Consider the following 14,968-nt stretch of genomic DNA (forward strand, 5'->3'; position numbering starts at 1 on the left):
GGGGGAGAAGTTGCCAGACTCTGACATTAAAACACCATTTCACGTGGGACGCCTGGGTGGCTCAGTCGGTTAAGCGGCTGCCTTCGCTTCGGGTCATGATGCCGGGGTCCTGGGATCGAGCCCCGCATTGGGCTCCCTGCTCAGCGGGAAGCCTGCTTCTCCCTCTCCCTCTGCCGCTCCCCTTGCTTGTGCTCTCTTTCTGTCAAATAAATAAAATCTTAAAAAAAAAAGAACATTTCATGCAACAACATCCAAAAAAACAAAAACAAACAAACAAAAAAAACAAAAACCCACCAAGTTGACATTTATTTCCCAGTATGAAAAATGAAAAACACTTCTATCTGATCTGGTCATAAATGGACTGGTTTAGAAACACTGACGCACAGAAATTAATAGCATCTAACGAGTTCATACAAAGAATTAAAACAAAATGATTCAATTCAAGGGGGCTCGTTTCATATCTGAATACTCCCAGCAAGGCACCCAGGTGTGATTATCTATCCCCACACTTCTCAAAATATGCTCAGCACAGGAAGCACCACCTTATGCATCTTGTGAAAATGCAAATTTTGATTCAGCGGATCTGGGGGGGCAGAGTGTATATCTCTAGCAAGCTCTCCGAATTGCCCAGAGTTGCCCCGAGTTGCCCATCCCACAGGCCAGTGCATCTGGGCAGATTCACACTTGAGGCAGCAAGAATAGAGGCTCCTGTCAATCACCCAGTGGGACTAGCCACTGCCGCCCCCAGCCCCAAAGTGGTCCCCTACACCAGGGGCTGGCAAACTTTTTATGGAAAAGGCCTGATAGTAAAGATTTTAGGCTTTGTGAGCCATTCAGTCTCTGTTGAGACTACTCACCTCTGCCCTTGGAGCATAGACCATGTGTGAACAAATAGGTGTGGCTGTGTTTCAATAAAACTTTGTTTACAGAAATACGTGACAGACTGGATTTGACTCTCAGGGTGAAATTTGCCAACCCCTGTCCAATACTCTGAACATATTTCTGGGTCATCTCTGTGGCCTTTTCTTACACAAGCTTATCTAAAAACCTCTATCTAAGGACTAGGTGGTGAGGAGGCCCTGGGGAGACAGAAGCAGGCCCTCCATTCTGAACCCCCACACACAGGGCCATGCCTCACTCATTTTAGCGGCCCTGCACCTGTTCGGCACAGCCCCATGAGGTGGCACTGTGCGGTGGGTGAAGGTGGAGACTCTGAGGCAGTCTGTCCGGATTTGAAGACTAGTGCTTCCCCTGTAGTCTGCCAAGGAGGGATAAATCCTACCTCACAGAAATTTCATAAAGCCACATAGAGATGCAAGGCTGCCGACTATGTTGGAATCAGAAAAAAAAAAGCCCGAATAATGATCATTTGTTAATTCTACAGACCATAACCTACTTTCTTACCCTTCAGAAATGCTTACAACTATATATGTATACTATGTATTTATAGATGTATAAAGAAAATGAAAAAAGTTTTTTAAATTCCTCATATCATTTAAAAAGAAAGTGAAAAATAATAGGGGTGTGTGTGTGTAGAGAAAGAAAAAGGAAAGAAAGAGAGGGAAGGAAGGAAGGAGGGAAGGAAGGAAGGAAGGAAGGAAGGAAGGAAGGAAGGAAGGAAGGAAGGAAGGAAGGAAGGAAGGAAGGAAGGAAGGAAGGAAGGAAGGAAGGAAAGGAGGGAGGGAGGAAGGGAGGGAGGGAGGAAGGGAGGGAGGGGAGGAAAAAGTCTTGTTTCATGCCTCACATAGTTCTATAACCCCCCAGAAAGTTATAGTCAAAATTATAGATGCTTAAATACAATCTCAGCAGGTAAAAAGATTCTAAGTATAAGAGAGTTATTTTCACTTTACTTTGAACAGAAGGAAATCATAAAAAGGAAGTTCGCTACTTGGGATATAGAGTGAAACATATATTGGGTCTTACTGGGACCTTGTTTCCATGTCCCAAACTGGCCCTCACTTAAACCCATACATGTCAGCACAGAGAAAGATGTTTTCACAGCATACTATGTGCGGAAGAAAGGAAGAGCCCATCTTTTCTGGGCAGAATTATTTTCCTGTTGTTTCTGTTTAATCGGCATTCAAGAAAAGCGACAGCCCCTGTTCCTTGAATTGAGGCCACTGGCGTAGGACAGGTGGGAAGAGGAGAGGTGAGGTGAGGGGCAGGGCAGTGAGTGAGGGGCCCGGGGGACGGGGTGCCGGCCTCTCCAGAGGCCCCGGGCTCCTCTGGCCAGGGGCATGTGGAGGCCTAGGCAGGGTCTGCAGGGCTCACAGGATGACGGCAGCCACAGTCTTCCCCTTGGAGGGGGAGGGAGGCACTGAATTCTCCCCCAGTAGCTTTTTCTCGGACCCTTCCTCATCCTGAAAAAAACAGGGGAAATCAATCATTGCTGGGGAAAAGATGGGGCCTAGTTAGCTTCCTAGAACTTGAAATCGGGTAAATGGAAGAAGGAGGGGAAGGAAAAGGTACAGAGGAGGGGGAGCTACCCAGAGATCTGGGACAGGAAGGCACAAAGGAGGGTCTGAAGAGGCAGAGGGCAGCAGCTAACCCAAACACGGTGCTGGCGCACGCTCCCCAAACAGCAAAGGACTGAGCTGAGTGCTGGAAAGAAGCTGAGGGATGCTCCTGGCCCTGATGTTCCTCCCTGTTCCCAGAGCTTCACCAAACAGACCCCATTCTTTCCCCTTGTGCCTCCCTCACAGCTCACCAGGGGCTGGGAGCTCTGGCCACACAAGCTTCGAAGACCCATGCCCAGGGAAGCCAAGGATATGATGACCTGCAGGACACAGCCAGCCAGGAGCAGAGTATGGATGCCTAGGAATAAATTCTGGAGATAAACGAAGCAAAAAGACAGAGTCAGGAGTCTGCTCCTCTGAGTCTGCTCTTACTACCACCTTATCAACCTGGCCAGGTATCAGACTCTGTCCAACTGACTACTTGCCACTGAAGCAGATTACATTTTCCAACCATGGGGCACCCATAGCTTCCACCCCATTTGCTTGTCTGCAATGTGACCTTACCACACCTGGTGAAGAGCTGAGTCTATTTCTCTACTCCTAGAATCTGGAACAGCCCGTAACTGTTTTGGACAACAAAATACAGTGGAGGTGACACTGTGCTGGTAGCTTCCATTTCCCACCTCCTGAAATATTCACAGTGAGATACTTCCTGTTGGAACCTAGTTGCCATGCCATGATAAGCCCAAACCACATGGAGAAGCCACTGTAGGCTCTCTGGTTGATAGCCTCAGCTGAGCTCCCAGCCATGTGAGCGCCATCTTGGAGCTCCAACCCACTCGAGCTCTCAGAAGACTTCACCCCCCACTGACATCTGACAACAATTGCATGAGAAAACCCAAGTGAAGATTGCCTATCTGAGCCCAGCCAGCCCACAGAATGTGAGAAGTAATGATAAATGAGAGTCTTAAGCCAAACCGTGTTGGGTGTTGTGTTTACACAATAGGTAACTAGGACAGCCGCACACCAGAAAAGATAGAAGGGCGTTCTGTGATATTCTCTCTTAAATGTCTGCCCTTTGCTCCTCATCCCCGTTGATTCAGGAATTCTTATGCCATGAGGGTCTGAGAAATGTCTCCAGCTTAAGTTAAAACCTCCTGAACCAAAGACCTAGGATGAGGTCCACACTCCAAGAACCTACATCTCTAGGCCTGCCAGTGCCCCAGCTCCTTGCAAACAGATAGTTGTGCTAGGTTCCTGGAAGACTGGACTCTGTTCTCACTATCAGCATTTGCATGTAGGTTCTGCACCTATCCTCATTCTACCGTGACATGCGACTCCTTTGCCATGTCTCTTTGTACCCAGTGGTCGGGGTGGCAGTTTCTGGGGACTCACACACAGAGTTGATGTAAAGGAAGCCATCACTTGGCGAGGTTAAGCTGTTCACACAGAGGACAACAGCAACCACGGCCGTGGAGACGCTAGCCAGCGTGAGCAGACCTGATGCACAGCCCTAGAAGGGAAAAATGCAGGGCGCAGACCCTCCTGGCCCCAAACCTGTCTCTTCTTCCTCACTTCCTGCCCCGGGAAACCCTCCCCACCCCTCCAGGAAAGATCCCAGGACATTAAGAACCAAAGAGAAGAAGACCAAAAAATAGAGCAGGAAAACAGACATGGGAGGGGGCAGAGAACACCCAAGACTCACTGGGAGTTTGCCCTGGTGCTTCTCATGGACGATGGCCCCAGCTCCTGCTACAAGAGCCTGCAGAGAGAAAACACCGGAAAAGGCTTCCAGTTTACTCTCCTGAAGTGACTCCCCCACCCATTCCCAGGACAGCCGATTCGAAGCAGGATCCAAGGGACTGGCAAAGACATGGAGCAGATGGATAGGACTCCATCAGAGCTGCCCTGCCTTCCCAGTCTGGCCTGAAGGAGGAAAGTACAGAGTGACAGGGATTGGCTTGCCCCTCAAGGCGACTTCCTCCTGGTGAAGGGCATTTGGATCCCGGTCTTTGGTTTCTTCCCCAAATCCCTGACCCAGATCCGAAGGAACTTTCTCCTTGCCCATAAGCCACTTGCCTGCCACCGAGCTTACAGCCCCTTCCTGACTCACCACAGACCCTGCCCAGAAGGTGCAGCCTGAGGCACGCAGCTCTGCCCAGGGCCCGAAGCAGAGCAACCCTCCAAGAGCACAGCTCACAGCCCCCAGCAATATCTGGATCACCTGCAAGACAGGGTGAAAAGCCACCTCCCTTCCCACCAGCCCACACGTCCCAGGAGAGGCCACCCAACTCGTACCTGGCTGGCTTTCCTCTACTTTTCCCGTCTTGACCTCTCTGCAGCTTTGCTTCTGGAAGGTTCCGTCCCTTTCACATCCATGAAGCAGCATGCTGGGGCTCTCCTCCGTCTCCCTGACGTGTCAGGCCTTTGTCATGGCTTTTTCCTCAGCGCCACTCTTTGTCATCCCACTGGATGACTCCCACTTTTTTCTCCTCATTCCCCCTTAGGAGTCCCACCATCTTGCCCACGATAAGCTGAAAGGACCCCTTTCAAGAAAGGAGTGTGTTAGCTCACAGCCTTCGGTGGTCAGCAGCTTCAGGGTCCCTTCGCCTCTCAAGCCACAGGCACACTCTTTGGGGATGGCCACCCAGCCACTGGTGAAGCAAGGCGGTGGATGCGGCGGCCATTTCCACCCAACGTGGCTCTCTGATAAAGTGGCCATTCTTGCTCCCAAGCTCCCCACGGGGCTGGCAGAGACTTTGTCAGGCCTGCATCATAATCTGGAGGCTCCCCTTGCCCAGTCTTGGTCCCTCCTTTCTCATTCATAGGTGTGACACTCCAACAAACCTTTTGCACATTTAACGCTGACTCATGTCTGCTTCCTGGAGAACCCAGCTATCATTGCCTCTTGGCCGTCGCCAGCTTCTCAGCCTGCCAGCGCCTCAGATCTGCCACATCCGAGTTCCACACCCCACCTGCACCTCCAGTGTCTGCCTCGCTTGCCTTCCAGGGCCTCGGGCTCCTGGTCACACCAAACCTCAGCATGTTCTTGGATTCCTCTCCTCCGTCGTACACCAAGCCCACTCACTCCCAAGTCACAGAGACGTCATCCATAGATGACGGAGACTCCTCTCTTTCCTTGGCATCTCTGGCTGGGCCCAGGCAGGCACAGACCCTCCACCCTTCTTCCCTGGACACCTCCTGGCTGGGAGGCAGGTTCATTAAAAAGCCCAGGTTCCTGCTGGGAAACCACCCGTAACCCTCCCACTACTGAAGCTGATTCAGGACAATTTCTCACCTTGTCAGTCAAGACTCTCAGCAGTAGAGCCTTGGGCTGCATTTCCAGTCTGATCTGCCTTGAGTCCCATTCTCTTTACTCTGACAGAACTTGCCTGAAGCTTTCTGGCTTCTTCACCCTTGCTCCTGACATTATCTTGACCTGGAATTCCTTTCCTTCCATCTTTCACCTCTATCTGTCTACATACACTCTTCCTCCATGCGAGGTCTGGCTCAGATGCCAACTGCCGCAGGCCGATCCCCAAGGATGTCACCTGCTCTACCTTTCATTCTAGGCATGCATGTAGTGGTGTGTTCCCTTCCGATGGATGTTGAGCCCTTTTAGGTTATAGACTAGGGACTCTCTCTGTAGTTTTCTCCAAAATGCCTATAATAGTGCCTCGCATCTGCAGGCCCTCAGTCCACATGGGTTCCGTGAAACTCAGCTAACAGCCACCTGTCCCCCACCTCCGCTGGGACAACCCCCACTGTCCCAAGGAAGAGGCCCATCATTCTTTTCCACCTAAATGTGTAGGGGAACCTGCCAAAACTTTCTTTTCCCAAAAAAGATGGGATACAAATAATAAGTTCTCATAAAGAGTCAACGCACTTTTTTTTTCATCCCATTGAAGGAGAGTTACCATCCTCTGCACCACCTGCTCCTCTTACCCCTAATACCAGCTGCCCATAGCTCACCCTGGCCTCGGAAGGGCCGGTGTCCCAACGGCGAGAAAAGAGCTCCTTCAGAGAAGCCCCAGCTTTTAACAATTGTGCCAAAGCTGATTCCTGGTGGATGTGGATATTGATGTGGCTGGGCTGGGACAGTGTAGAGACCACATCGATTCCATTCACGGTCACCATGTTTTGGGTCATCCTGCCTGCTGGGAAGAAGACGTAGAAAACTGAGGTCTGGGAACCAGCGAAGATAAAAAGGAATATGTTGCATGAGTGAAGGGAGAGAAAACAGTCCCTTGTCAAGATCCAAAGGATCTTCCCAGAGCAGGTAGCTGTGTCACAGTGGCCTTAACCTGGGATGCAAATCCAATCACCTCTAGAGTTCTTCACCACATATATTCTTGGGCCTCTCCCCAGAATGGTCTGACGCAGTTTGTTTGGGTCTTGGGTTGGGCAAGGAAAGGAATCTGAATTAGTTCAGGGACTTAATATATATATGTATACATTATACTTCCATATGGTTAAAAAATTCAAAAGATATAAAAGGATATACCTATAAAACCCTCCCTCCCATCTTTCTTTCCCAGCCACCTAGTTGCCTAATGTTATCATTTTTTATATATCCCACAATGACATTTTTGCACAGAGAAGCATATAAAATATATTCTCCTCCCCCTTTTCCCACAAATGGCAGGATACTACATAAACTAACTGCACAATGATTTGTTCACCGAACTGTGTTTTGAAGATAATCATACATCAGTCCATAAAATGCTTTCTCACTCATTTGTCTGACTGCACAGTGTTCCTTTGTCTGAATGCATCATGATTGTTTTCAGCAGGCTCCTATTTCTTTTAAGGTTTTATTTATTTATTTAAGAGAGAGAGAAGAGAGAGTGAGAAAGCATAAGCAGGGGGAGTGACAGAGAGAGAGGGAGAAACAGCCTCCCCAAGGAGCAGGGAGCCAAATGCGGGGCTCCGTCCCAGGACCCTGGGACCATGACCTGAGCCGAAGGCAGATGTTTAACCAGCTGAGCCACCCACGCACCCCTCAGTCAGCTCCTATTGATAGACATCAATTTCCTCTTGCAAACAATGGGGAATTGGCAGGTCAATGGGAATATGCGTGTGTCATTTCAAAAAATATTGCCCTGTGTGGGGCTACCCCATGCCATTCACAAACAGAAGCAAGGTCAAGGAATGTCCACTGCCCTTCTCAATGGCCAGCAGGAGGTGTCAGCAAACTTTTTAATCTTTTTCAAATATATATCAGTTAAATTACATCCCTTTATAGATTTTAATCAGTTTTATGCAGCAAAATGCCTCCTTTATGGTGGATATCTCAGCGAGGTTTGACAAATTCGTACATTTGTACAACCCCAGCTACAATCAGGGTAGAGAACATTTCTATGTTGCAAAAATTCCTTAATGTTCTCTCCCCAATAAACCCCTCGACCCTGGCCCAAGGCAACCAGTGATCTGCTTTCTGTGACTATTCCAGTATAGTTTCAGTCCATAGTTCTCTTAGTATGAGTGATATTGGTCATCTTTTCATATGTTTAAGACCCCTTTTCTCCTTCTTTTGTGAGCTCTCTGTCCATACCCAGGTCCTTCTTGTTTTACTGTTTTGTATACGATCTTGGGTATTCGAAAACTTATCATCTGTGACATGATTTCCAAATATTTCTTTGCAATTTATGATTTATTTTTTGATTAACCAATTTCCATCTTTATTTGATTTCTGGATTATATACCATACTTAAAAAGGACTTTACCACATCAAGATTATAAAATAATTCTTCCCTGTTTTCTTCTAAGTAGTGTTATGCTTTCAGTTTTCGCATTTAAATGTTGATCCATCTGGGATTTATCTTGTAAGTTGGAAGATACAGATCCAAGTTGTTGTGGGGTTTCTTTCCCCAGGTGGTTAATTTCTGAAGGGTATGTTCTGTTTGAGGAATATATTACCTTTCTCCTACTGATTTAAAATGTTCTCCCGAGCAAAAATGAAATTCTCCTAGGAATTCGAATCTATTCTAGTCTTTATATTCTGTTCATTGGTGAGTCTGATGAGTCAGGTACCATTGCCACTATTTTAATGATGGGTATGGAGTTTAATATTTAATTGAGTTATTTTGTGACCCTCCTCGTGTTATTTTTTCTTTCATGGCCTTTTTTGCTAGGTTACGTCTCCATATGCACTTTGGAATCAACTTGCAAAGCTCCAAAAGTAATTCTAATAGGCATCCCACTTTGGCATCACTGATGGAAATCACAACGGTATTAATAACGATTCTAACATCAGCAAGATGGCAACCCTAAAGTCTTCCCTTGTATTCTATGTCCTTTACAGAGCAGTGTCATTCTTGTGCCTACCTGGTCTCCTTAGTGGTATAAAGGACAGGTGTTGGACAATTCTATAGATGCACAAGTAGGTTCAGACTTGTTCACAGACACATACAAGGAAGTCTGGCCCGGATTCCAGCCAGATCTCTCCCTTGGGTCCCAGGAGCCAGCATCATGGGGCAGCCCTGAATGTGCCTTTGGCTCCAGCTCCCACTGAGCCCCTGGGTACCACCACTTCCCCCACCACACTCCAACCCTAGCTCAGCTGAGCCCCCTGCTCTTCTCCTGGACCAGGCTGGTCCCATGAGGACTCTCTTCCCACGCCCCCCAGACTCCAGGGTGTGAGGCTCATCCCTGCCGCCCTGGTCACTCTCTCTGTCTTGCTCCTTCCAGTGTTCCTGGAGCTGGGGAGAGAAGACCAGGACCCATGCTACATCCTGGGCCCTCTACCTTCCAGCTTCACTCTGAAGGACCTCTCACCACCAGACCGCCTGAGCTTTAGCCACCCCACCAGGAATAAAGGAGGGCTGAGGCCTGGTGAGGTTGCTGGAGCCAGACACATTCTCCTGCCCCTCCCCAGGTCACACCCTGTCTAGGGCATCCCTCCGCACCCTAGCAAGTCCTATGGGAACTGGGAGCAGCATCCCATGAGATAGGATGGGGGCTTTGGGGGCCAGCCTTGAAGACTCCTCAAGAGAGGAAGGTCCTATGGTGAGAGTCTCCTGGGAAGGGGACACCTGGTCTGTAGGGACCCTGCTCACCTGCTGTCCTCTGGGAGCCTCAGCAGAGCAGGGCTGGGAGGATCCACAGGCAGCTAGCTGAGGACCAGTAGATGGGAAAGAGAAGAGCAGAAGGAAGAGGTGGAGGGAAGAGGGTCTGACCTTCAGCTTTGCAACATCCCAGAAAACAGCTAGGGCAAAGGGGCCCCTCTAGGGGGATTCCATCTTGAGTAGATAACCAGGCTGGTGAGAAAGACAGAGTGCACGCATATGAGTGCACACACACACACACACACACACACATACACACACTCATACGGACTCTCACAACACAGACAGGGCCCACACTCACAGCACCTGCAGACCTGTGTTGAGAAAGCACCTGCAAAAGTGGTCATGGGGGACTGGACAGCTTCCAGGGGTTTCCCAGGGCTTATCAGCTTTATGGGCTCCCAGGCCACCCACCTCATGCCCACACTCCAGGCCAGAGCCCAGGGATGGGCTGGCAGCTGGAAACCCCCCACACAGGGGCCCCTCTGCCTGGCTATCTTCCAGAGAGGTTGCTGCTAAAATTCAGCAAGCCCCTCCTCCACCCTGCCCTTCTGGTGCTCCACCAATTTCCTCCTCTGTCTGCCTGGTTCCCAGCTCCAGCTCCAGCTCAGCCCAGCCCAGCTGGCCATCCCTGTGGCACACTCAGCCCCGGGGGCCCTAAGGAGAGCAGGTGAGGTGGGGCCCACCACCAGGCAGCCCTTTCCCAGGACACTTCCCCACTGGACTCCCCACTTACCCCCTCACAGGCGTCCAAAGCCTGGCCCAGAGCTTGCTGGGGATGGAGGGAGGGAGGAACCAGCCACCAGTGGACCATGGACTCCAGGAAGGTGGCAGGAGCAGAGACCAGGTGCCCCTGTTTGATGCCAAGTCCGGCTGGCCTTGACCTCTACCTTCACCTGCAACTGGTTCCTTCATTGTTGGTGGGGGGAGCTTCAACAGGCCAGGTGGAGCAGAGTGACTACTGGTGGAGAGGGAGGAACTTAGGAGCTGAGGGGTGTCCCCAGGCCCACCTGCAGAGTAGCTATAGCAACGGGAGCTCAACAGGCAGTGGGGCCTGGGGTTCTGCCCCATAGCCTGAGGGCTCAGGGTGGGGGTTGTGACGGCAGGCTGGCAGAAGAGGATGGGGAGGTGAGGACTGCGGGGCACTGCTTGGTCCAGACCCTGACGCCGTGGGAGGAGGAGGGGACAGCAGATCTGGGGTGAAGGGGGAGGTTCCAGTGGGCTCAGCGGTCGCCACTGTACCAGCAGTCAGGCTGTCCTGACGTGACACCCTGGAGAAAGGGCCAAGGACGTTGCTCTGTGACCAGAGACCTCCACCAGTCCCAACGGCCAATGGGATCTTTGAACACATCCTCCAACTTTTCCTCGCTCACCCTCCCTTCCTCTCTCCCAGACAGATGTCCGCAGGCATGGGGACAGCAGACGGTGGTGAGGCGGACCCTGGGACCTCACAGCCCACCCACATCCACGTGCACATCCACCAGGAGTCAGCTCTGGCCACGCTCCTGATACGTGGGTGCTTCCTGCTTCGGTCCCCTGCCCCTGGCGCCACCTCCCAGACCTGGGGCAGAAGCCGGATGCTGGTGGCCTCCTGGGTGAGTAGGGGCCCAGAGGGGCTCCCGGGCTCCCTGTGTCAGGAAAAGAAGACCCTCCTTTTGCTGTGCACGCTCATGGCCAAGCTCTTGGAACTGGAGGCTCAGCCAGTTTTATCTCCTTATTAGAAATCCAGATTGCCTGTGATCTATTTCTGACTTTTTTTTACTAACTTACTGGCTTTCTCAATAAAAGCTGAAGGAGGGTGGGCTTTGGGCTAAAAGGGTGCGGGGGAGCCATGGCCATTTACAGTCCCAGCCAGTGGAGCCCTGAGCTACCCTCTCCCCTCTGCCAGACCCAGCGTGGGCTGGCTTGCCCTCCTCCTTCCCCCCTCCCCTCCTTCTCCTTCACGTGGTTCCTGTTGTTTATACCTGGAGTGGCAGGTCCTTAAAGCTGCCTGAGACATGGGGGCAGAGTGTTGCTCCTGGGCCCAGGGATCTGGGAGCCAGCTTCTTAGGTTCTTCTTCTTCCTCCAGGTGGGTGCAGATCATGCTGGGGGTGTTGAGTGGAGTTCTGGGGGGCTTCCTCCAAATCTTCTATGACTGCACCTTGTGTGGCTCAGGAGCTGCCATCTGGACAGGGGCTGTGGTGAGTCGGGCAGGAGGAGGGTCGATGGGCCAAGAAGGGACAGATTCGCCTCCTGTCAGAGGTGATAGACCATCACCATCACCAGGATACTGTAAAATGTCAGCAGTCGAAAAGCCCCGAAGTTATCGAGGCTGATTCCCTGTTTCTACAGATGAGAAAATAGCCGAGGGAAGTGGTGGTCTGACCAAAGTCACATGGCCAGTTTTCGTGGTTTCCCGCCAGCCTGGCCGCCTCCCCCCAGGTTCAGCAGCAAGCATCAACCAAAGACCTAGGACCCAGCTCATTTCCAGACTCTTGCACTGAGATGGGGAGCAGAACATACCAGAGAGGGTATAGTCTACAAGATAAGGTCAACTCCTCGTCATTTCCCATAGCCTTCTGCGGGTCCTCCACGCAGTGGGAATCTGGTGAGTGCCACCAAAGGAGAGTGGTGAATGTCCACAGATGGGTGTGTGCCATCTGCAATAGGGGCTTGGGGGCAGGTCGTGGTAGCACCAAGGGGCCCTTCGGCACACCCACACTCACAGAATACTGACTGAGAGAAGAGCCAAAAGTAATCATCCTCGTCCACCCAATGGCAAAACACTCAGATTAGTTATAGCATCACCAAACAGGATTCGAATCCATCTGTCCATTCGAATCCACCAGACTTCCTGTTCTGTCAGCCCAGGTGACGGGGTCACAGGGCACTGCCGGGACAGGCGCCTGGACCAGAGGCCACCCACAGACCCATCCTGCACTGAGAGCTTCCCCAACAAACTAGGGCTTCCACGCCCCCATCTGGAACCTCCATAAAGCACCCTTGCTTTAAAAGGAGGGTTTTGGAGAAGGGAGGGAGGGCTCTTCGATGTCACTAAAACAGAGGGTCCTGCCACCTCAGGAGTTTGACCCAGGCCTAACTAACTACAGACAACAAAGCTTAGCTCAAAACCTCGGGTCCACATGGAGTGTTCCAAGGAAGGACCGGCCAATCGTTGGCTCTGTCCGTGGGGGTTGCAAAGGGAAACAGAAGCAGGCAGCCGGAGGGCTTGCATCTCCTGGGCTAGCCCCAGTCTGGCTTCCATCTGTCCCCAGGCTGTGCTGGCTGGAGCTGTCGCCTTCATTTACAAGAAACGGGGTGGCATCTACTGGCTGAGTTTCGGGAAGGGCTGGGGTGGGACGCCAGGCCCAGAAGCTGGAGACCGCCCCAACCAAGCCTCCTGCCCAGAGCCCACCCATGTCTCCCCGGCTGGGCTCCCGGAGAGACTGAGTCTCCAAGGTCTCAGTCTCACCAGGCCTTGCTGAGGACCCTGCTCGCCCTGGCAGCTTTCTCCACGGCCATTGCCGCCATCGTCACTGGGGCTCGTAATTTCTATGAGCACCACTTTTATTTTAGAGACTATATCTGTCATGTCTCCTCGACGGCCTGGTCTCAGGCCACCGCGCCCCCTAGCACTCCAAGTCCGGACGAAGCCAGAAGGATGCACCTGTGCCTCTCCCACCTGAGCATGCTGAAGGTGGCGGTGGGGGGGCTGCAGAGGAAGGGGTGCAGCAGGCGCTGGGCAGGGAGGGCCAAGATGGTAGCTCGCGTCACCTGTTCCACACCCAGCTAGACTACTCTCACCACAGCTGTGGCATTGAACAGACTAGAAACAGTCCCTGTGCTTGGCAGTGTTCCAGACTCATGGAAAACACAAACATTGAAATACTCATAAATGAACCAACATTGCAAGGGTGCAAAGTGCTGCAGAGGGATTAAATGCACATCCTCCCTGGATCCTCTCCAGCCTTCAGGCTGCCGGGGCACCGAATAGTAGCCTGAGCCTGTCACTGTTCAGATGAGGACACTGAGGCCTGGTGAGAGGGGTTTCTGGCTGCTCTCTGCATGCTAGACTTGTCAACACCCCCTCCCTCGTGCAGGGCTCCTTCCTCAACCCCTCCAGAAGCTACAGATGTGAGGATGAAGGGGGAGAGAGAGGCCCTGTGTTGAAAATGAGGGAGAGACAGAGCAGATGGCATAGTCACTCTGGTGCCAACAGCTTTGGTCCTCTGTCCCCAGGCCCTGTTCATAAGCTTTTAGGTCATGCTGTTGGGTGTCTGGGTTCTGCTGCTTCTGGCATCTCTGGTTCCCCTGTGTCTGTACTGCTGGAGAAGGTCCCGATGTAAGAAGGTGAGTCCCTAAAGTATGTGTCTGTGTTTGGGTGGCAGGGGTGTCCAGAGGAGCAGAGATGGAGAAGGCATGGCTTGGGGAGGGAAAAGGACCCTTAGAGTGAGTCCCAAGGGGCACCGTGCCTATCTTTCTACCCCAGTGGGGGCCCGGCCCAGAGAGCCCCTGGCCCTGACCAAGTGGCCCCCAGGACAAAGACCCCAGGAAGCCAGGAAAGTCTGTATCCATGGTGGGACGCTGGGGCTTTTGGCATCAGGTACTATGAGGCTATGCTGGATCCGGTTGCCTCCAGGACGAAGCTGTGCTGGAGGAAAGAATTTGCACCTCCTCTCCCCACACTGTCCTGCCCCTCTGCCTCCCTTAGGAAACAGACCAGAAGAAACTGCTGGAACTGAGTGAAATCTAGCTCTGCTTTTCCTGAGTACTCATGCCTGGACTCTTTCTGGAGTGGGCGTCCCTTGTCTCTGGCTCCTGGGAGAAGGACCAGGCTGGGGAAAAGGGACTCTGCACTAGCTCTAGTTATCCTTCCTTCCCCCTCCCGCGCCCGTGCCATGGCCACAGCCACTGCCACGGCCCCCTCCACCAATCATCACACCACTCTTGCCCATTTCTGGCTCACCTTGCACCCTCCCACCCTGCTTCACGGCCCCTCGTGAGCCGGGATGACAATAAACTGTCCTGTTGTTTCTCCCAGCTTCTTGCTTAGTTATTCCAGGGAACGTCTCTTGGGCAAGGCAGAGGAGGATGAGGCAACACAACCCTACGATGCTCCTCCATCTCCCAACCTCCCATCTGGGTCTGGAGTTGCCGGCCTTGAAAGTAAACTCTCTTAGAGGCTGGTTCTGGGACTGGAGGTCCAAATGCCTGCGCACCAAGGGTGAAGGGGGTGCGGACTCTGAGCCCCTCTCCCTAAAATTCAGATTTAAGAGACTGAAGGCTGGGCAAACTGAGAATTGGATTTTTTTTTTTTTTGGCTGTTTGGAAATTGTAAGAAATAGATAATATAACACCAAAATGCAGTCACTTTGGAAATCATTTTGTGAAAGAAAGATGATGACGTAGAAACCCTGAATTTGTCCCATGAAAAGGTACCCACGACTGCGAGACACGCCACAAAT

At 51.8% G+C, this 14,968-nt stretch overlaps 2 protein-coding genes across 2 annotated transcripts; one reads left to right on the forward strand and one right to left on the reverse strand.

The window, feature by feature from the left end:
* Window positions 1-2,267: 2,267 nt before the first annotated feature.
* Window positions 2,268-9,636, reverse strand: TMEM176B (transmembrane protein 176B). Its single transcript, XM_027574751.1, is given in 7 exon segments — window positions 2,268-2,360; window positions 2,708-2,827; window positions 3,739-3,969; window positions 4,162-4,218; window positions 4,570-4,680; window positions 6,402-6,610; window positions 9,515-9,636. Coding segments are annotated over 6 exon segments (816 nt in total). The 5' UTR covers window positions 6,606-6,610; window positions 9,515-9,636.
* Window positions 9,637-10,110: 474 nt separating this feature from the next.
* On the forward strand, window positions 10,111-14,433 carry TMEM176A (transmembrane protein 176A). The gene is given in 7 exon segments (XM_027574861.2): window positions 10,111-10,193; window positions 10,917-11,122; window positions 11,574-11,704; window positions 12,779-12,834; window positions 12,978-13,200; window positions 13,743-13,853; window positions 14,215-14,433. Coding segments are annotated over 6 exon segments (765 nt in total). The 5' UTR covers window positions 10,111-10,193; window positions 10,917-10,920; the 3' UTR covers window positions 14,257-14,433.
* Window positions 14,434-14,968: the final 535 nt, after the last annotated feature.

Source organism: Zalophus californianus, chromosome 12 (assembly GCF_009762305.2).
Source record: "Zalophus californianus isolate mZalCal1 chromosome 12, mZalCal1.pri.v2, whole genome shotgun sequence".
In the NCBI taxonomy this organism is placed as follows: Eukaryota; Metazoa; Chordata; class Mammalia; order Carnivora; family Otariidae; genus Zalophus; species Zalophus californianus.